The sequence below is a fragment of the Dendronephthya gigantea genome, unplaced genomic scaffold (genome assembly GCF_004324835.1).
Source record: "Dendronephthya gigantea isolate DGI-Jeju-01 unplaced genomic scaffold, DenGig_1.0 000018F, whole genome shotgun sequence".
NCBI classification, from domain to species: domain Eukaryota; kingdom Metazoa; phylum Cnidaria; class Anthozoa; order Malacalcyonacea; family Nephtheidae; genus Dendronephthya; species Dendronephthya gigantea.
The window spans coordinates 846,170-869,093 of NW_021163028.1; the positions used below are offsets into that span (position 1 = coordinate 846,170).

The 22,924-nt window shown below is 36.2% G+C and overlaps 2 protein-coding genes across 2 annotated transcripts; one reads left to right on the forward strand and one right to left on the reverse strand.

The window, feature by feature from the left end:
• The first annotated feature begins 51 nt into the window (after positions 1–51).
• Positions 52–13,898, forward strand: LOC114520847 (adhesion G-protein coupled receptor D1-like). The gene is made up of 19 exons (XM_028541191.1): positions 52–133; positions 4,114–4,591; positions 5,067–5,422; positions 5,789–5,853; positions 5,920–5,982; positions 6,486–6,600; positions 7,132–7,257; positions 7,841–8,001; positions 8,117–8,166; positions 8,607–8,736; positions 9,351–9,457; positions 9,703–9,805; positions 10,209–10,365; positions 11,183–11,249; positions 11,333–11,399; positions 11,625–11,704; positions 11,871–11,997; positions 12,260–12,301; positions 12,403–13,898. Exons 1-19 carry the CDS (start codon positions 70–72, stop codon positions 12,730–12,732), a joined length of 2,688 nt encoding a protein of 895 aa, XP_028396992.1. The 5' UTR covers positions 52–69; the 3' UTR covers positions 12,733–13,898.
• Positions 13,899–18,560: 4,662 nt separating this feature from the next.
• Positions 18,561–21,826, reverse strand: LOC114520796 (octopamine receptor 1-like). The gene is made up of 3 exons (XM_028541129.1): positions 21,529–21,826; positions 19,763–20,009; positions 18,561–19,469 (listed from the first exon to the last, which is right to left on the reverse strand). The coding sequence occupies exons 1-3, from the start codon at positions 21,644–21,646 to the stop codon at positions 18,776–18,778; spliced, it is 1,059 nt and encodes a 352-aa protein (XP_028396930.1). The 5' UTR covers positions 21,647–21,826; the 3' UTR covers positions 18,561–18,775.
• Positions 21,827–22,924: the final 1,098 nt, after the last annotated feature.

Below are 22,924 nucleotides of genomic sequence, written 5' to 3' on the forward strand. Positions count from 1 at the left end.
AAGTTGCAGTATTAAGTACGAGAAGGCCGCATTTACAAGTGTGTATTGCCTGTGTGGGGAGGAACGAAGATGTATTTCAAGCTGATTATATGTGGCCTGTGTCTGGCGAATTCCTTAATAGAATTTAGCAAAGGTTAGTACATATTTTGGCACGATTTGTAACTAATTAAATTATTTCGGTATGTGTTAATAACCGCATTTTGATCGCCAAATAATGTTCATGTTCGCGACAGCATATCTGCTGATAGCTTAGTTATGCGAATTGTATTTCAAAGCACCAATTTCAGTGTTTACGTGCGAGCATTGTTGATGTATTATTGATATTGCATGTCATAGCGTGTCGTTGTCTCAGTGTCAGTGAGGTACTTGAATGTTGCTTGTAATTGTCGCGCTGGCTAATGTACTATATATGTAGCTATATATACATGTATGTTCGAATTGCCTTGTTTATTATCCGGGCTGGTTGTATAGAATTGATATAAAAACCTGTTTGAAGTCAACTATGATTATTTAGTAAATAGTGTAACAAAATAGGAAAATAGTAAAATGCTATTGGATTTACGGTTTTTGTAAGCCAATCGATTACCATCAGCTTCTCGACCAACTCAAATGTGATATATGTCTAATATGGATCGAGTTCATCTTGAGTATAGCCAGTAGTGCCATATCATACTTTGCCTAGTGTGGGATATGCGTCTATAGACTTGGGCTGGTTGCTTAAAAGCCAGTCCGCCTACCCTGCGTGCATGGGGTATCACAAATCTTCAAATTGAAATTTATGTACTTAGCTGTTTAGAAAGTTATGCGTAATGTTCCACAAAACGTTTTCGCTTTAATAGAGTGTTTATTTCTCAGCATGTTTAATAAACAAACTTGAATGAACTGCAATGCAGAAGTACATCTGTTATCAAACAAAATAGATATGTTCAGTCAGGGTTAACGCTAATCGGTCTTTTATATATACAAACAAACGCCTTCTGCCCCCTGTCTGTTACAAGAATGGACAACGTTTAGCTGCGAAGTTCTCCCTCTCTCGTCGAGTTACCGAGCTCAGCGCTGTTTCCAGCGCCATCAGTGTCAAATCCGAGTCCTCTGGATTTTAAGTCCAACGACGTTGGTAACATAGGATTGGCTTACGACTTTAATTAACTCTCGCTTCACTGCTCTCATGGAGTGAAGGTGAAAAGAGTTCAGTTCTATAGTTACCTTCCGTTGAGTTGATTGAAATCTAAATCGTGTTTGTATCCATGAAAAGGAACATTATCGCGGTCGTGTTTTAATTAAATCCGCTGGTTAACTGTGCTGGGCAGATCAATTGCCTGCATTGCATGCCTTATTGAAAAAAGGCGTATTTCCTTTGTACTTCGAATTGTCAATGGAAAACTCGTTTTAAAAACCGCGGAAAGAAATCGTAAACTGAAATCGACGATAATTAATATTTAAAAACAAAGTGCCTTTATATGAGAATTTATGTTGGTTTATGGAGGGAAGGGCCTTGGCTTGTATTGTCCATGCATCGATTCCGCATCCAATTGAGAAACTAAGTAACATAATAGGCCGGACATTTCTCTGTCAGATAATTTGTTAATCAGAAATCTAAAATGGTTACGTATCAGACAACTGAAATCGGAGTTATTTTATGCGTATGGTTCGACTTTGGCTTATATGCATGGCTATATACACTTAAGATATGCTGATATAATGTCAATGATAACATTTGACCCACGTCTGTAGTGAATCCGATAACAATGCCATTGGAATTGCACTATACAAGATTGTTAAGAACATAGCCATAGACGTTTCTAGCAAACTCCCTTTTGTCTGGTAATTTGAATTTGGCTCATGGGCTTTGAAGGACATTCGCTTTTGTATATAATATAGAGTGCTCGGTGTAGCAATAAAATGACTACACATGAAGAGGAAAGGATGAAAGGGAAAACTTTTTAAGTAAAATTTATGTCTTGAAAGACGGAATGATACACTCATCTCTATTTATACCAAATACATGGTGTCTAGAGATGTGCTATTGTTTTGATATGAGATCTTGAGTGCTCTCTTGAACTGATGGGTGAGCACATTTGAATGGAATTTTGTACTTGAGACATCGTCATCGTTGAATAGTATAAATACCCTTTCTCTGCGTGCAGTTGATCCATTTACGGGGGACTATATTTTTAATTGAGCAATTTTGGGTATCTTATCTTTACCATCTAAAAATATTATAGTATGCAAGCCCAAACTCTTTTAATAAATTCCCTATATATAGATTAAATTTCGCTTGACAACGTAATTTAATTCCCAACAACTTCAACTATTATGTACGCGTCCCGTCAATATTTTCTCGTGTCTATGGCTTTAACAAGACAGCCTTTCAAATTAGAACAATGTCGAATTTCTAATGTTTCACTCTTTTGAGGCACCCTGTAGATCGTATATAAAAGACCCGCATTTTCAATTTAATATTAACCGTTACCATGCAATTGCAAGGTTTGACGCCTCTATTAATTCAGGAAAATTTGATCCGCAACAGCAAATTGACTCGGGTAAAAGATGGTATTGCTGCATGCATAAGTCGAATTTAAACCGAGTCGGGTATGCTGTCGACTTTCGTTGTAAAACCCGTGTATTTATCCTCTTAAACATGCAATTGCTGATTATATATGTATTTATAACTTAAACTAATATGATACAAAAAAATAATCGTGCCCGTGGTAACACCAGATTAAGAAATCGCACTGCAAAAAAAACTACTAAGGTACAAGTATACTTAAATTTCGTATTTCCTTCATCGCTTTTTCCATAAGCATAGTTTACTAGGTATCACGAATTCCAAAACATTTTTCCAGGACATTCTGATTTAAATCATGGAATAAAAGGCTTTCTAGAAAAGCAATTTACGGCAAATTATAAACATATTAAGTTGCATTTATGTAAATTTCGAAAACCAGCTAGGAACCGTGTCTTTTATATTCATACCCTATACTCTTAACTAGGGTGTATCCTGTAGGGACTTTTGAGCCGAGACAGTCTGACTGACTGATTGTATGCCATTGTTCTTGAAATGTTAAAATGTTCTTGAGTTCATGATCAGCTTAGCGGCTTATTTTGGCGTTTCTGAGGTAATAATGGAAAAAATAGATTGAGGCATAAAAAAAACAATTATAGAAGTGATTAGATGATTAAGATCTACCCCATCCACACTTTCTAATTATCCAAATGCCAAAGGCCATTTTAATACGGTTCTAGATCTTAACTCTCCTTGTATTGTAGTCGGCTTCTTTATACTAGCTGTTCTTGAAATGTTTGTAAAGGAGTCAGTGGACACATTGTTCTGAAACAATATTGATAGGTTGTTCTGGAAAAATGTTTATAAATACCCTAGGGTGTGCTGGCACAATGTTTAGGGTTTTTTATGAGCTTCGAAACGGATCGCCTTTGACGAGGATTTGCATACATGTATGGCATTATTCCGGACCTTCGTGTTCGCATCATTATAATGTTTCACAGTCATTGTTTTTCGAAGTTCAAAAACAGTTAACACATGTCGTATATGTCGGAAGGCTTACATAGCTTTTCATGATATAACGCATAGTAATGTGCGCCTGGGCCGGTTGTATACGAAAGCTGGATAGCGCTATCCACCGGATAGTGATTTTAAAATCAACCCTTCTAAAAATGCTTGAGAGGCAATAAAATTTCAGCTTTGCCTTTGGGACGAAAAATTATAGCTAAGCGAACTTAAAAATAGAAGATTGACAAAATTGCAATCTTCCCTAATTTTCCCGCCTTTTTTCTAATTTTTTTTTGCGGTTTACAATTTTATTTTAAAACGCTTTACTCCCTGAGTAAACTTAACTTCCTCCCAAATTTACGTGATCTTTTCAAAAACGCTGCTTTCTCCAATTAATAAGGCCTTAATCTGTTTCCGGAATCGCAATTGTTTTCACTTTGAGATATTTTTGTAGCGAGATTAACATGGATACTGTGATACTGATAGCATACCTGCGGTATCAATCTTTATCATGTATGCGATCCACTTTATTTGATGGTTTCATATCATTATATGTGATTTTCCATACAAATGTTGAACCTCCTAGCTGTTTTAATTTGTAGGAATGCGAAGTGAAGCAAAGAGTTATAAATGCGAAGAGCAGCGAAGGTTTCGTTCAAAACCAACTGTGAAAAAGGGATCGGGAAAACCACTAGTTAAAATATCAATTATGTGCACGGCGTCTAATGTGGCTTTTCAAATTCGTTATTCGAATGGATCGCTTTGTACTTGTGGGTCTATACGTGAAGAAATGGTGCGTGAGCATAAAAAGTGTCATGAGAAATTATCAACACTGGATATTATTATAAATGCATCGGCGAATTCGATAAAGAATGGATTTAGGGATACATGTGATGTTTTGCTGCACTTCGTGCCGTCATCAGACGGTGATTTTGAGCCAATATACATCCTTTTAACACCAACACAATTAGAGTCGAGTTCAGTGAATCCACGCTCTTGTGGCCATGGCGGTTCTGCAAAATTACCTTGTAAATCACTGGCAACAAAGAAATCTATTATGGAACCACGCCCGATAACGAGGTCAGTTTAATCATCACTTGTTGAACGTGCCAAGGAATTTCGGTATATATATAGAGAAGAAATTTGCAATCAAAGTTCGTATTAAGCATGCATGCCAATAGAAAGAATTGCCATTTTTCTAACTTTAAAACTTGAAATATCTGTACTTGTCTTGTGTTCGTGCGTTTACAAAAACACATGCACACTAAAAATTTTCTTGCCTCTTTTATCGCCTGGATGTATACAATAAATTAAAACGTTTTCATCCATTGCTTGGAAAAGTACAAACACGAGCAGGCCGGTGGGGAAGGAAGTCCAGAGCCTGTTCGGGTTGGATAATGTTATTTTTCATCATGATATTATCTCATCTTTCAGGTTCCCACCTTTTCGTCGCCAATATAGTACTCACCAGCTCAGTATATATATTTTTTACCTAAATAAATTTTTGTGAGATTTTTTGGTCGTGTCGACATGTGTTTCTCTTTAATTTATACAGCTCCCTTACTAATCAACATTTAACAACAAGTTCAAGGAGGAAATCTGAAGTTATACCACCGATGAAAACACCTTCCCAATTCATAAATCATTCTCCGGTTCTTCCGGTTCAATATCGTTCCAAACCCATTAGACAAACTCCCGCACTACAGGCTCAATCGAATAGCAACATCCTAGCGCCTACCACCATCAATCCAGTGTTACATACTTCCAGCTTGGTTGTAACAATTGGGTTTAAAAACAAAGACACTGGGTCTTACAACACAGCTGTTATCAAGGCTTCACCGACCAAGGCCAATATTTTACCAACCACAACCACAGTGATGATGACAGAACAACAGAAGAAATTTAAAGAAGGTATTAATACATATATCATATCTCCAATGTTTTCAGAGACAGTGGTCAAGTTCATGAATGAATTACGTGCATACACTCCTCACATTGGGGCATATTGGCATGTGAATTTAAAATTTTGCTGCATTAATTTAACCTAGCTCTGCCGTGACTGGACTTGTTTTATCTCATGATATCTAATTTTGTTCATGAAACATTTTGTTTGACGTTACTTTAGTAACGCCCATTTTTCATGGCGTCACTTGCAGGGCATATCACTTCCAATTGCATGAATGTGTGCAGCACTTAGGCTTTCGCCTTAGCATATAATGGTAGATAATTTGATATGCGTGGGAAAGATTTTGATTCAGAATTTTTGTCTTCATTCAGACGTTAATTTTATCAAGAATTTTAATACTTCCGACGTCGACATTAACGATAAAAAGACAATAAAGGTAAGCCTTGTTGAAAGAAAAATGCACAACGTAACGGACTCCGTAATCAACTCGTCTTTTTTTCAGCGTGTGTTGGACGCGGCCGCAAATCTAATTACAAGCAATCAGACAAATACTGATCAGAATCAGGTGAGTCTTTTTTACAAGCATTGTGCCCTGTTCACGGTGGCCCTAAGGACATAGACACTAATCACTATGACTGTGTACATTAAGTCATTCTAAAAAGGAATGTGATTTAGGTAAATGGAAATACAATTTTAATTTTATTGCTTTTCAACGCTGCCTTTACCACGAATGTCCTATTTCTGGTTCAGTACTGTCCACGTCTGATTGAGGTTGAGCTGAACCGCAACCGCAGTTTTAGGTTATTTCTGGACAGTATACTGTGTACAGATTTTAAACAAACAGCAACCCGAACTAAATCTATCCATTGGCAAGCATTAACACAAGATATTTCGAACTACAAACGTAAATACAGATTTGATGCACATTTTAACAGTTGGTGCATGTTTTTAACAACAGTTTTGACAGCTTTACATGTCAATTTGAAGTTTGAACGTATAACTGGCACTGGCACTGAGCATAAAAAGGTTTTAATTTCATAAAATTCATTCTGCGTTATTCCAATGCAGGATGCTGGAATGCAAGCAGTCGAAGTGCTAGAAGATCTTGGAAATTCTATTTCTCAACAACTTGATCTTGCAAACGAAAGCGCTGTAACGTTCCAGGAAGTTACTAAGGAGCTGGGTAAGTGTCATGTAAACGATAAATAACTGTTTTTTAAAGAAGAAAGTGTACAGGGTGTATCTCGCGTGTTTTATACAGAGGGATCAAAAAATTATCATCGTAGTGTAATTAGTCTACATGTAATAGGTCAAGTCACCTCGTATCATTACGCGATAATCACCTAAGTGGATGTTTTGAAGTGATCGAAAGATAAAAAAATAATATAATGCCATATATATCTACCGTGAAGCACAAAAGAAGCAAGAAAACTTGGTAAGAAATCAGTTAGATTTAAATTCTGCATGTAAGGCTCATGCAGCTTCGACTGCTTCGTGCTATGCAGGTTTCACTTTTCCTCCGGCGAATTTTTGCAAATATAATGGAATGCAGGAACTCAACACTCGAAGTGTTAATGGACATTGCTTTTGGGAAAAATGAAATATGCGAGAGTGCGATGGGTATGGGAAAATTGGACTATAGGGATGCATGATTCTCACTTTTTTTTTTCATTTACACAGTTTAATCCCACTCAATCACATTCTTTCGTTTCAGTTTTTGGTGCAGCTGTCATAAACGTGACCTCATCAAAGGAATATTCATTTCCTTCTAAACAAGAAAACGTAGTAGGAGATGAAAAAATTGTCATTCCTAATTCCGTTTTTAACCCAAACAGCGAAGGTACAGTGGACATGTATTTGTTCGGCTTGCATGGCCGTTTGCAGGGCCGTAGCTAGACCGCTTAATTTGGGGGGTGTAAATTCATATATTATTCATGTTTATACACCGTTAGAACAATATGCCCGACTGATAAAAAGAAATCAGTCGGGCATAAGATGAATATATGAATATACACCCCCCCCCACCATTAAGCTTCTAGCTACCGCCCTGGCCGTTTGTGCATGCTTGTTAAACATGTCCCCTTTATTCTCTGAGATGTAAATAATTAGACAACCATTGATAATTATAAACAACAATTGCTTGGTGTTGTGATGGTTAATTTTGAACAAATTATCCTGGAAGCAGTTTTACTATATCTTAGTGTTTTGTATTCTTGAAATCCAGGTCAATTTCTGCTATACTTATAATAAAAATCGTCAATTATAGTTGCATGGGCATTTTCAGTGAATGCCACCCGATATTCTGTATAAATACATAAGTTAAATCTATTCGGTAAATAGAATTAACGGGATGATACTGAAAAAAGATCGCTTTACTTTCGTTGAACGCAATTTAAAAATAAATGATCAATTTTTCTATATAGGCAAAGCATATTTTGTTGGTATAATTTACAAAGCATATCGTGAGATGAGAAGAAATACGGGAGGTCTTAAAATAGGAACTAAAGTAATAAATGCTGCTCTTACACCTCCTCCACGGCATGTTTTCAATGACCCCGTCGCAATGATGTTCGAGAAAGATATTGTAAGTTTATTAGTATTATTAGAAATATTTGGCTACATGATACAGTTAGAATTTAAAACTGACAGTCGTACAGATAATTTTTGATGATTTTTCACTTATCTTTCCAAAAATTTAGGCTGAGAAAAGTATCTCTAGCAGCTGTTCATTTTGGATAGAAGATGACTCGTGAGTATACAAGTCAATTTATGTTGCAGAAGTATAAATAGCACTCCAGGTCAAGAAATAATATTTTTTCACATTTTTGGTTAACGTTGTGCGTGGGGATAAGGTAGCTAAACTTAGTCTCCATTTTCTTGATTCAAACTATATGCTATATAACATTTCAGTCAGAACAGATCGAAATTAGAGATCCAGATTAGATTACTGAATATTTGAAACGAGTTGAGCAGTTCAAAATGTTCAAATAGCGCAGTTAATTAACAATTTGTTCTTCTTAAAGCCTCGGTCACAATGATGATTATGTAGTCAAAATATATAAGGACTGATATTCAAAGGTTTTTAAACCTTAAAAGGTTTAGTGGTTACACAGGTTCACTATATAAACTGGAACGCTATCCGCATTCGTAAAATCATCCCCTTGTAAAATCTTTTTACTTTAATTCCAGTCTTTCAGGTGAACATGGTAGATGGTCAAAGAAACAATGTTTCAGATCTTTTGAAAATCAAAGTCACATCGGATGCGAATGTTATCACTTTACGAATTTTGCCGTTTTGTTCAAAGTAACCAATAATCAGGTTTGCAAGACTGATAGTTTGTATATTTTTGTTACATTTGTATAATTAAAAAGCGCATTATCAGTATGATTATCAGTAACAATTTTTGGTATGCGCGCGGCAGCCATTTAGAAATTGACTCCTAGAGCATACAGTATTGTACGTTGACTCCATCAAATCTCGAAAATTTAAATGACTGGTTTTTGGTTAATGCATGAAAATGTGTGTGCGTGTCAAAGGGCTTCAGGCCGCTGAAAAATTGAAAACTGGTTATAGAGAATACTTATAGTTTTTAGTATGCACGTGACACAGGCACGCATGGTTAGCCTCGAGACACAATTGTTTGGAGATCCACGGTTCCGTTAAGAAACCAAGGACTTTATTTTCAGTTCCAATAGTTGTTGGGATATCGTGCGATCAAAAGCGGTTAATAAATTATTACGAAGACGTAATTAGAAGAAGCAAATTGCGTTATGATTAAGTGTTCCGAAAATTGGAATGGAAGATTTTATGCATGGAGAAATGATTCACTCTAACGGATTGTCTTGCATAAATATAGGTGGATACTTATAGGCAAGCTGTATAATTCAGTTAAAGTATAGTCCAAAAACTAACAGAGTTTCTCTTTTGTATAGGATCTTTCAGAGGAACACACATATCGTCTGGTCATTATTAGTTACATTGGTTTGATTTTATCTATTGTGGGATGTTTCTTGACTTTTGTTATTTATGTTTCTTTAAAGTAAGTATCATGTTTATACTGTCATGACCTGCAGCAAATTGTGGATGTAAATTGTCTGTTGAAAATAGTCTTGACTGTTAGCTAATTAACTTAATTAATTGGTGTTCATCAATGACATTACAAATCGCAATATTTTATGCCTTTCCACTGATTCACGCCAAATTCTGATTCATTCTGATTCATTCTGATTCAAACATCTGATTCTGAAAGAACTGATAATTGAGTTTTAAACATTAATTTAACAGAAACATAAAATCTGAAAGAGCTGTAATCCACACGAACTTGGTCTTGGCACTTGGGATTGCTGACTTAATTTTCTTAATTGGAATTGCTGCTAAACCAGTTGAGGTAATTAAAAAACTGTATTATATAATATAGCCATAATTATATGTATTACCTTCTCCTGTTGAATTGCATATATATGCACGCTTTCGTAAAAGATTACAATGGTTGCTATACTTTACCCTAGTGTATACGTATAACAATGAATATGACATGTGCCCGTAAAATGCACTTGCAGTATATTCATACTTTGGCATATTCGTTTCCTGTCACACACGTTGATGAAAAGACAATATTCACTGTTCATCTAAAATGACCTATCCGCCAAGTTGACAATTCGAATTATAAAAGTTTATCTTATCTGTTAATTTTATCTGTAATCTGAAGCGAAAGATTTGAAGCTATATACCGAATTAATTTGTCAGTAATATGAAACGATCATTGCATCTTTTATTTTCGAACTTTATAGAATGCATGTCTGGCGGTCTCTATGTTGGTATTCTATTTCTACCTTGCTGTATTTTTCTGGATGTTGGTCGAAGGCGTTTACATTTATTTGATGGTCACCAAAGTCTTTCGTGGCAACGTTGCAAGAGAACGCAAGCTGGGATACCTCATAGGTTGGGGTGAGTACCCTCTTTCACATAGGCGATTGCGACAGGGCAGATTAGTTACGTTTTCGTTCATGCGCGATGAAGGAACCCAGCCCTGGAACAAGCTATAAGTTTTTACACAGATTTAACAGCTTTGTTGATAAATCTGCATATCAATCGTTGAAAGGCATTTGTTGGATTTTTGAGCCACGATTGTTTTTCATTCTACACGCGATACTCGTGGATTTAACGCCCATGATCATAATGCGAGGAGACTGAAAGTGGCACCAAATTACCATGCGAAACAGGGATCCTGCAGGGGTCATCTTAAGTCTGTTCTTATTGGAAAATGGGTAACTCTAAAACCTAAAATGGGCGGTTCTAAAAGTTGAGTTTTGGATAGAAAATGTTGAATTCCGAAAGATAGTTTCCCGCTACAAAGGAAACAGAAGCATCCATGAACAGCTGAATGACTCCCAGATTAGTTGTGATTTCACAAAATTTACTATTAAAATCTTTGTTATGCACCAAACTTTATTTCCTGTAAGTGTACTCAGAATGCATGTTGCATAATCCCATTTGGAATAGCTCAATTTGACCAGAAGATTTTGGAGAAAAATGCTTGTTGATTGGATACTGATCTATTAGCAAACATTATATATACCTATAGGACTATTATAATTACACCTGAAATTTTGGAGTGCAAAGTAGTGAGGCCAATTACTGATTAAATAAAATAGCGCTTTATTTCTTTTGTAAGCTTAGGGGGATTCTTAGCGCCGCGAAGAACACGGGGACGCGCTTTTATTTTGCTTCTCTTTTGAAATCTCTGTGGTGTTCTCGCTTTTAGGCTTTCCCCTCGTTATTGCGATCACTACCTGGGCTGTTCTACGGAATGACATCGTATCAAAATATTAGTAAGTACCGCGTCATGCATGTTTATACGCAAAATCTCTTCTTGATTTCTTGATCACTTACGAAAAAATCTTTCCTTTTAAAGTTGTTGGTTATCAGTCGAAACAGGAGCTATCTGGGCATTTGTTGCTCCTGGGTTGATCATAATCCTGGTCAGTAGAATAATTTTTTTCATAGTTCTTTTATATCACCATGCCAATTCTTTAAATAAACATTTTGAAGTTTCTCACTATTAAACTCAAAAGCTTCCAAAACCAATATTATAACTTTTGTTTGTTTCAATTGAGCCCAGATATTCTGGTTACAATTTCAAGTTTTTAAGAATGGCAAACGTTTTCAAGTTTTTAAAAAGGGCTTTGAACTGTGTTCTTTTTAAGGTGAATTGTATAATTTTATTGGCTGTCATTAAAACAACCTGGACGACATTTTCTGATAAAACAGACTATAGTGGCTTAAAGTAAGTAGACACTTGTTTTATTTAGAATTTCATTTGGGAAAGCCGATAAAATTTTGGAGTGACTCCTGTTTACTCAGATTCTCTTGTGTTCTTTCTCAATATACTGTGGTATTATCTGTAATTGTTTAAAAAGTTGAATATTTACGAATTGTATCCTGCATTCCAGGTCCGCCTCCAAAACGTTCGGCGCAGTCATTCCTATTTTAGGAATAACCTGGGTATTTGGTGTCATGGCATTCAATGAATCTTCTGTTGTCTTCCAGTATATATTTGCTATCACTAATTCTTTACAGGTACTTGCATGCTTCATTGAGTTTTGAGTAAATACATTGCATTCTTAGTCACCTATAGGTCTTTGATTACCTGTAATTGTCGATCTACTGAAATGGATAGGCTACAAGTAGGGGAATCTTCAAATATAACTGCAAAAAATAAAATGTAATTATAGGCAGACTTTTCAATATTTAAAGGTATGCAGCTGTTGAAGAAGGAATGAAGGATATTAATCATATTATGCTGTGTTCTTAGGTTCTTTTTTTATTTTCATGATTGTAGGGTGCTTTGATATTTGTCCTTTACTGTTTGGTAAATCAAGAGGTAGGTAATCTAGCTCTTTGGGCGATTTGAGAAATTTTTCTAATGTGTCGGCATATAGCCTGAAATAACGGTCTGAAAATTTCATCTTAATTTTTTATTAGGTCAGAAATGAAATACGTCGGCGCATTCTGAGATGGCGGGCTCGCCGTGAGCTGACGTCATCCTCGAGCGATCGTCGAAACATCTTGAAATCAACGCAGAGCGGAAAGGGGACCCTGCGATATTCAACTCAAGACCGCTCACAGGAATTGAAGAAAAAGCAGTCGCTGAAACAAGGCTTGCTGTTCGAGGCCGGCATTCCTCCAGGGGCGACAAAAGAATCGGCGAAAAATAACGTCGACGATGCAAAAAGTCGCAAAGGAAAAGGTGAAAAGAAGGACACTGGTAATACCATTTTAGACAATTCGTTTGCCACTATAGGATATGTGTGATTTATGCGCAGTTGTGAATTATCTCCTTTTTAAACACTTAGGATTAGTTTGAAATGTGGAACTTGACAAAAAAATTACGAAAAATAGCAATAAGCATAGCTTAACAGTCGGTTCCCATCACACATGTAACCTCGTTTTTAAAGAATAAAGTATATTCCTGAAATATATGATATTCCTCAGGCGTACAGGGTATCCCAAAAAAAAACACAATTGGCAAATTCAAACTTTGTGTTTTGAAGTAGCTAGATCTCTACAAGGAAAGCTCTTTCGGCTACAGTTATAACAGTGCCATGCATGCTGTTATATGATTGATATTTTGCCAAACAGTTTGGTGGTAGTATTTGTAGTATTACGGTGCATCTTAAAATCACCGGTTGTGCGGGAATCTATCTTGTAAATAGAATTATTGCCTGAAATACTTAAGAAACGTATAGTTGAAAAGACAAATGAGCAGGCTTTGAAATGAGACAATTTTCGATTGATTTGATAGCATTTTCATTTAGCAATTAGGCTTGAAAATGTTAATTACGTTTTTTTGGGACACCCTGTATATCTATAGCCATGAAAAGCCAAATATCATGAACCTATTTCTACTTCAAATACTTTCTAGTAGATTTTATGCTATTTCAGGTTAGTGATAGAATCATTGTAACTATAAACGTTGAAGTCGCATGCTTCTGGAAGCCAGACTTTCAGTATGGAAACTTAAGGTACGATTTCAAATGTAGAAATTTGCACGATGGTGAAGTGATCCGAGACTAAGAGGAAAATTTAAGCCATCATGTGGAACATGTCGAAATAAAATGCTGTACCCAGGAGCGTATAACACAAAAATATCTGGGGGGTGGTGGCGTCCTAAACTAAAAATTCCCCCCCCCCTTTCCATAGTGCATTATTCAAGTCAAAAGCTAGATGGACTCAAAATAGTAATATCTGACGGATTTTCGGACCGACTATCTTGCTCCTATAAGAGTCTTTGGACTGACTATTTTAAAATACTAATTTCACAAGAGCTCGAGGGTGGTCTCACCCCGTCCCCTACATCCCTTATAATGTGCGTCTCTGGCTGTAGCATGCCGAAGGCATATTTATTTTCTCAAGTATTGTATATAGCGAAACAGATAGCTGTAGTCATTTTATTTGAAAAAATATAAGTCAGAAATCATTGCTAACTATTTCGGTCGTAGTTATGTCTGTCGTGCTATGGCAGCGGAATTACAGCCAATTTACATAATATGGAAATTAGCTTGAAAATTACCAGCTTCTAACGTCACTATGGTAAATGAGATGAAAATGAACAGATTTTACTTGCTTGAAAGAAAGGTTTATTCATCGAATTTCTCTTCATATTTTGGGTATATTTCGAGAAGTATTTATAACTTTGTACTTGGCAAATTAAGGACTGATCGTTAGTAGATTTTCTATCAATGTAAGATAAAAATGAAGGATTCTCAGTGTGGATTTCCGGCAGTGTTTATAGTACACGCGTCTACAAGGCCTATGCTGGAAGAACCATGTCCTCAAAGAAAGGTAAATTAAATTCATTTTCACCTAATTTTTTAACAGGCCATAGATCTCCAAGACAGCAACACGATCCGATTGTGGCAAACGTAAATAGAAACGCTGATTTTATGAATTTTACCATTTTTAATCTATAAGTTTATATTGCAAGTTTGTATGTGTTCATTGGTGCATCCGCTAATGAACATCAACGTACCGCGGACTCATTGACCAAAATAGTTGATGATAATGTGCCCCCCCCCGGTAACTGTACCGTGCCGAAGGCAATTGTATTTTCTCAAGCACTGTATATAGCGACGCAGGCAACCGTATATATAGTCTTTTGTACCCTCGCCTGGCGTGGCCTGTTATTCAAAGAAGTTTTGAATCTGAGATACGAACTGTCAAGTGAACGTTTTTCAAGACAACGTTATATAAAATAATAATACAGTTTAGTAAACATAAACATAAACATGGTGAAATTTTAAAAGTGAAATATCTTTTAAAATATTAAACGATCAAGCAGAAGTGAAATAGTTGCATGGTCGTTTCCTTCGAACTTTCTAAGGTTTAATCAACGTGCATGCATGATGATCAAATAAATTAAATAATTAACCTGTTGGCTCAAACAACAAAATTTATTTGAAATTTGAATACATTCGCAGCTCACATGTGCATTTATCATTTAAAATATTGGACTAGGGCACTCGATATTTTACGATTTTCAAACAAGCTTGCGAGCGAGTGAGTAAAAAAGTGTCAAATTTTAACTAATGATGAATACGGAAAATATCAGTGACGTATTTTACTTATACTCGTATAATAATTATAAATGAAACATTCTCACATGTGCATTTATTATTTAAAATATTGGACTAGGGCACTCGATATTTTACGATTTTTAAACAAGCTTGCGAGCGAGTGAGTATAAAAGTGTCATATTTTAACGAATGACGAATACAGAAAATATCAGTGAGGTATTGTACTCATACTCGTATAATAAATATAAATGAAACATTCTCTCAAGGGGAATAGGCATATCGTGAAGAGGCATTTTACACCTACAAATCATTCATATATTTGTCAGCCGTAACCGGCCCTTATGAAAGTTTTGACCCCACCTTGGAAAGGCGGCTCTGTGTATCTGCAGTTATAACATGCATGCATGAACATCCTCTTATAGGTGGGGCTGGATGCTATCCAGTTACTGAATATTTGCGTCATTCAGATGTGATCTGCGATGTGCTTGTTGAATGTTGAAATGTGCTTTTTGAATGTTGCTCATGACTACATATACCTATAGCTATACATTGAAATACATTATTCCTTGCATTTTGCTTTCCTTTTACACCTATTTTCTCAAATGGCACGAGGTTTTGAAAGTCTTAAAAATCTGGAATTAATTTTTATAGAAATTGTATACAGTGAGGATCTTAAGATATCTTTCTGAGGATATCTTTAAGCAGTTGCCATGCATTCCAAAATAAAATTGATATATATTGTTAACACGATGCGAGGTCGGATTTTAGATGCAATTAACGAAGAGTATAAAAGAAGAAAGGATATATTTCGATCACTAAAAGTTAGTAATGTTAGTGTCACCGACGATTAGAGGCGCTGCAATGCCATATTACAACTTCCCAAATGGTAAAATTATTTCAAGGCGATATCCTCAATAATCCGGTAAACTATTGGGTGTACACAAATTGGGTAGAGCGATAGTTGTTAATAAAGGATATATATCATAACTGATAGAGCGATAGTTGATATAGGAGGATCATACCTATAGACCTTTTAAGTCAGTTAAATTGAATGTAATCTGTAGTAACACATATATCTGTGGTCAAAATGACTCTGATATGAATTACAAAACAATAAAACACCACAATCGTAACGTATCTCTCAATTATCGCGTAACGTTAGTATCGTCCCCTAAATTTACGAATAAGCGTTAGCACTTACGTCTGAATTTAAATTTGTCTTACAATAAAATATAAACAGGAAGGGCTTGCCAAGAACCATCAGAGTAATGCCATGTTATTATAACTGTCGAGAGTCCAAAACACATAAGAAATACCTGCATGTGAAGGTAATAAAGCAAGTAGCGCAGGTTGACCAAATCTAGAAAACAAAATGGGTATACGAGCGGGGAAAGTCATGTCATTGCGTTATTCCATTTGACCTATTTTGCGAGCATTATTTCTGAATCATTATTAGTCGAATCCTCGAGTTCCTGTTGGTTAAAGTGTTCCCAAATTCCAGTGCCAATTGACTCTCCTATATAGCGGGACTAAGCCCGTCTTAGTCTGTCTAAGCTTGTATATGTCCGTGGGATGAAAACGTTATATATGGCGAGTCTTTCAGTATACTGACTTTACCTAATTAAATTTAGTAGTGGGCCACCGCCCAGCCCGTGTGCCCCCTTGGAGGAAATTCCTCCATACGGCCATGCAGCAACGGATAATCACTAATGTAAGAATCTTTAGACGAAAAAAATCGGAATTATTTTTTGAGCTGAGAATTCCCTTTTGAATTTTCGAAACATTTTCGGACAGAGCAGAAAGAGCAGTCATTGATGTGGAACATAATTATTATACATAAACTTTCATCGCATTAACTCGACCTTTTAGGTTCGATGTTCGTCCCTATTACTCTATCCGATGCATTGATCACAAAGTAAACATCACTTAATGACTAGTGGGAAAAATCTTCAATATGGATCTAACTAACTATATGCATGGTATATGCTTATACTCATTAGACTTCATTTTAGGCTCTGCATGTCGTACTCGGTTGTAATTAAAAAAAACAACAAAAAACACTTATAACATCCGGAACCTAGTCACAAAAATAACAGTACTACATCTCCTAACGAAGACCCTTAGGTCGAAACGTCCAGAAACTTAGCCTTTTTTATGCAGTTCATATAACCTACCACATATGATGCGAATTTTTTGAAGATGCAGCTTTCTGTATAATTTGTATATAGATAGCTACATTGGTCAGTCATGATAAATGAATGAACAGGGACTACATATAGCTTATATATTTTAGGCATTGCAAACATAAAACGATTAATAAACGAGAAGACAGTATAAAGTGATTGTCTACAGCATGCTGTGAGTTGAAATGATCTTTAAGAGAACTATACATAAAATTTTAATTGTTAAGAGTGAGGAACTAAAATCAACGAAGCGAGACGTTTAATTCGATATTGAATTCGTGGGTAAATTGGTTTCCAAAACAGGGTTGCCAGATTACTAAATAAATTAGCCAAATATTATTGCCATAATCGTTGTTTTCTTTGTTTGAAACAAAGAAATCAAAGGGCCGACTATAATAATGTTAAGCTTCTTTTTTCAGTAATCCTGGCAACCCTGTTCCAAAATGGTTTCTATTGTCTCTCTGTTTTAGTCATGCAGTCGAATTTCTCATGTCATCGTGTTTCGCATGCAGGTACAGTATATTGACAACTTGTAATTACGGACTTGGTGTTTGGTCGAAAATGTTTGTGGGGTATTAAATAGCTGAAAATATGTATTCCAACATGCCAAAGTGCTATAAAGTCGTGTAGCTCACACCCAATAAATGCATTAAAATACATTTCTGGTCAATTCAATTTTCACGCTCTTGCTGCATGAGTAATACGACGATGATGCCGCTCGAATAAATTGAACTTCTAAACCGTCTTTGTCTTGTTTCGGTGAGAATTGGTAAAAAAACGGACGAAAGATTCTTCCTATTGTTCAATTGCAGTGTCATATTGATAATAAATTAGTTATTTGCCTTAGCAAAAAATCCAGTGGCGCCAGCGCTTCCTGCCCGAGTGGTGGAATTCTTTTAAAAGATCCGCCCGGCCCGATGCCAAAAAAACATGCTCCGGTGCCCCTGGAAAAATTGACTTATTGCTTCAACTTTGAGCAAAACGTAACCGCGTAAAGTACTTTCAGTTTTAACCGTGTATAAATTCAGCTATAATCACATCAAGTCTACATGTGTGAATTTGACCTAACAAGGCGAAAAATACTCATAGAATGAGGCGATGCACTGCATGGTAGCTAATTCAGTTTGAATATCGGTAGAAAAATAGGAAGATGCGCATGCACTAGATTCAATAAAATGTTAGTTTTTCTCAGGTTCCGCGAACGAGTCAGTCATCATCGAATGATATACCACTATACAACAGCCATGTTATTAAAATATTATGAGAGATTATGAGAAGTCAAATAACTTTTTTATTTCCCTATATTAACGTTTTATTTACAGAAGTTATTTTGTTACTTAATTATTAGCTCGAGTTCGTTATTGGTGTTTGTTAATATCTGGTTATTGTTATAGTATCACGACTATATAGGTTAATGTTTGGAATACTTAAAAAGACAGTTCAATATTTTTGCCCTCGCGGGTCTTCATGTCGCTTCTGCATGTAGTACTTCCTGAGACTGACGCGGATAATGATTTCGAAACAAACTCCAAGAGATTGAGTTCAAGATAAAGACATGCAAACAAACTTTAAGACAGACAAACTTTATCAACAGCATAATCACACTGGAATAATACGCGCACGCGTCGTACTGATACCACGTCCATTATGTTTCTTGTGCTGACAACACGACAGAATGGCACGAAATTTGTCACGAAATCGTTTGCTCAATAGGCTGTATATGATGGGGTTCAAAGCTGTGTTTAAGGATATCACTATCCTTAGAGATGACACTATAATAACTCTATGATTTTCCACATCCTTAAAGAGCATGTTAATAATATATAACAAATGGAACGGGAAATAGCATATGAAAAACCCAACAAGGATGGCGATCACCATTAATGTTGTCTTACGGCGATTTCGTTCTGACATCCCCGACACGGTCTGGTTTCTGGCTTCGCCAACAGGTTCAGTCTCGTTCAGTCGCTTATCGGGTTTCCGTATGCTGCGAGCTATTCCACTATACAAAATTCCAAGCGATACAAACGGAAAAACATGTAAACAAACGAACATTATCATGTAATAGACTCGCCACTCGAGTACATTCATTTCAACGTCAACAAATTTAATGTTTCGAAGTGTTATTTTGCCGTTTTCTCTAACATGCAGCGGCACGGTTTTTGTTGTTGATGTGATGAAATACGGCGAGGCAATAGCGACGGAGAAGACCCAAATAGTAAATAGCATCCAAAATCTGGCCTTGTTCTTGTTCCTCACTCTGTCTTTTAACGGGTAGACAATCGCTAAATATCTACAAAAATAAAATCCACAATCATGCACCGAGCCACCAGAAAATGGTTGCAACTAAAGTTAGACGATTAGAATAGCTCCATGCAGGACTATTGCAGGTCATGCAGTGAAGTTAACCATGGAAGATACACATAGTCGCTAGGTGGCTTCTTATTGGTTAACTTCCAGGAAATTATGGCAATTTCTGCTAGAAGATAACGTCTAGCGCCTCTAAACTTGGAGTATACATACTTTCATTTAGAGGCTAATAGAATTCATCTATTTACTTGAAGGGAATAGTACTCATCTACTTACCTTTCAAATGCGATAGCTATTAACGTTAACGCAGATGCAGCTATAGAAAGCATGCTTACTCCATGACAAATCATAATCATTGCCCGACCAAGTATCCAGCGTTGATTACAAATATCAGTTATCATATACCCTGGCATGCCAAGGAGAGTGTAAACGATATCGGAGGACGATAGGTTGACCAACAGGATATTAGTTGTTGTTCGCATGGATTTGTTCATGAATACAACCATGAGTACCATGATGTTCCCTGTGAAAAAGCGAAAGGTACATAGAGTGAGGGCCAGTTATTCATCTTGACACCGTAAATGACATATTTTGTGAGGGAAAATGATGAGAGAAACGCTGTCAAATAACTTGATTAAACGAGATGAAGGCGTTATGGGGAATGATTAACAATAGCTAAAGCTGTGATGCGCAAAGAAAACTTTTGATTGTAGGGCCAGAGTTGATTGTAGGGCCAGATCACAATTACCGAATTACGTATTCATATTTTTTTGTTTACATTTTGTTTGTGTATTCGTGAGGTAGTTGTTCACGATTTTCCTTCTATGACCCACTAGACGTTTCCGTTGTTTTTTAAAAGAAACATACTTGAGTACAAGTATATATCTGCCCGCCTTCTCATTTCGCAAGGAATTTATATTTTAAACTTTATTTTACTTCAACTTAATTTGGAACATTTTTCCACCAGGCTACATGCGTGATTTAGTACAATCTCCCGTTGAAGGTTATATTTTGCTCTATTCACACATTTTCTCACTGGTACCATTTTCATAGACATAATTAAACCTCTATATAAGCAAAAGGAAATTTAAAGATTCTTTTGTACTCGCGAGAGCAAAGAAAAATCCTGAGAGCTAAAGAAACATTCTGCGTAACTTTTGTCACAAAGAAGAATTTTAAGGTATAGGGTGTTGGTAGAAATAGTCTAAGGTCATAAGTTTATAAACCTGCAATTTTTGCTGCGCTTTTCTTCTTTTGAATGAGTGAATTAGTTACGCGTATGTTCAAATAAGAGCTAGTACACATCAGAGCATTCGTAACTTTTTAATCGTTCACGTCTATCATGCATGCAAAAGAATAAAATCGCACATAAAATCGCAGGTGTAAACGGGCCTATAGAGGTTAAACTGTACGTAATTGTTGATAGACATAAATATGCATGATAATAACGTTTTATAGGTATAGCTTTCAATCGGGCATCTGTTAGTCCCAAAGCCACAAACAACTGCAACTTTCTATAGCCGTACGTCCCACGGGTATTATTTCATCCTACGCCCATGCAGTATTTAATTTGACTAAATGTAGAGTTCCTGCATGCATGGGAAAATTTTTCCCGAATAGATTATTTGTGAAAACCAGCTTAAGCTTATTTCATTTCAGATTCCTCCTTATATCTGATATATTTGTCAACTATATATATGCTTCTCAATAAAGGTATAATCTTGAAGCTTCGTGACACTATTATGTTGAGATAAAAAAGAACTTAATATTGGAAACACTAACAATAACGAACTAGCTATATATATATAGGCGTCTTCAAGCAATTTTCCAATTTCCAATGTTGATCCAATATAGCCAACACACATCCACAGTATAGCTATACAGTGAAATATACAAAGCTCCCTATATAAATCGTCATAGGTTGGTCTACATTATAGCCAGAGCCATTATAGTCATTTCTATTCATCAGCTCGACGAGAAAAGAAAGCAAGTGCAATGTAATGGTTATAGTTACATTAAAATGATTGAATGTTTCTACTCACCAACCAATCCGAGGAGGCCAAGAATTCCATACGCTAGCGCATACCCGATGATTGCAGCCGTACTCTGGTATAGTTCGAAAATCATCGTTTCATTCGCGCTACTGCTGGTGTTGTTCATCTTGATGTCGAATGTTCGGCAAATTATTTTATATTGAGCCGAACCTTTAAAGTACAGCTTCGCTTTCGTGGTGGATTATATAATTATCTTTATCACAGCCTACCTTTTTTATCTAAGACACCTGCAAGCTCTGCACAAAATGAGCTTAACTGCATGAGGTTGATCGACATGGAGGCACATTTGAATTATAGCCAAGCATATCTCATCTTAATTCTTAAATACTATTGTACTGTTGCATGCCACCGGACGTTTGGTGGTCCTTTCGCGTGACGCAAATTACAAGTAGAATGTAGTATAATTAAAGAAGGATATATTGGCCAGTCATGGCATAATGAACAAGGCTTATGTGTCAAAACTTATCGTGGTTGAAGAGTGTTAAATATAATTATATAAAAATTAATTATACCGGTTAACCGTTTATAATGGCTTCTACCTCTCCGCAGAAGGTTCTATTAATGCAGCATGCAAGAAATGCTACTAGTGTTTTCTGTGTAAAAATTTTCAGCAGTATTTCATTTTACAGCAAAAATTTTGAACTAAGTAGACTAAGTACAATTATTATTGTGGGACAAAATGTCCATTATTTAATCTAGTACAACGACTATATAATTATTAAACGACTAAATTAAAGAGAGAACTGTCAGAGGCTTCACACTAGCGGCTAAATCGAGGACGGCACATTTGCCCGACGCCATCTTGAATCACGTGTCAAGTCTGGGGATGAGTTATGATGTTACAGTTTCAACATTAACGATCGCAAAAAAGTAAAGTGGAGTTTCAAATTTGTCGCCATATTGAGTTCCACCCCGTAGAAGCCTGGGCACTAGTAATATAAAGTAATATATCACTTCCTGACGAGGCCGGGTGACGAATACATAGAGAATAATACATTTATTTCGAGTATTAGGAAACCTCGTTCAGTTGCAGTAAACGAGTAATGATCCTACAATCACAAAATTAGGCCATGTCAAATATACTAGGTCTTAGACTCTCAGAGTTATGCCCGCTGCGTTCTTCGGTTTTCGTATTGTTCACTCATTTATTTTCCAAGACCCTTCTGTGCTGGTCACACCCCAGTTTCGGAGAAAGATTTTTCTAGGATCTTACTCCTCTTGAAACCGCAACCGGCTCGCTGTGGGTTGATCTTCTCGTGTGTCTTAACTGTTGCAGATATGGAGTGAAATTTCAGCTGTGAAATAAATGGCAGATGTTGAAACATTCTAATGAGCCTGAATTACCATTTTCCTCAAATTTTATTTTGTGACCTGTTAAATCAGA

Bases quoted from the DNA above. Each gene is read 5' to 3' on its own strand.
- LOC114520847 (XM_028541191.1), top strand. From the start codon at position 70: ATGTATTTCAAGCTGATTATATGTGGCCTGTGTCTGGCGAATTCCTTA. The intron at 5,983-6,485 runs GTGAGTCTTTTT...ATTCCAATGCAG, and splicing joins CAAATACTGATCAGAATCAG to GATGCTGGAATGCAAGCAGT. The intron at 8,737-9,350 runs GTTTGCAAGACT...TCTTTTGTATAG, and splicing joins TCAAAGTAACCAATAATCAG to GATCTTTCAGAGGAACACAC.
- LOC114520796 (XM_028541129.1), bottom strand. From the start codon at position 21,646: ATGAACAACACCAGCAGTAGCGCGAATGAAACGATGATTTTCGAACTA. The intron at 20,010-21,528 runs GTGAGTAGAAAC...GCTTTTTCACAG, and splicing joins TGGCCTCCTCGGATTGGTTG to GGAACATCATGGTACTCATG. The intron at 19,470-19,762 runs GTAAGTAGATGA...TTATTTTTGTAG, and splicing joins ATAGCTATCGCATTTGAAAG to ATATTTAGCGATTGTCTACC.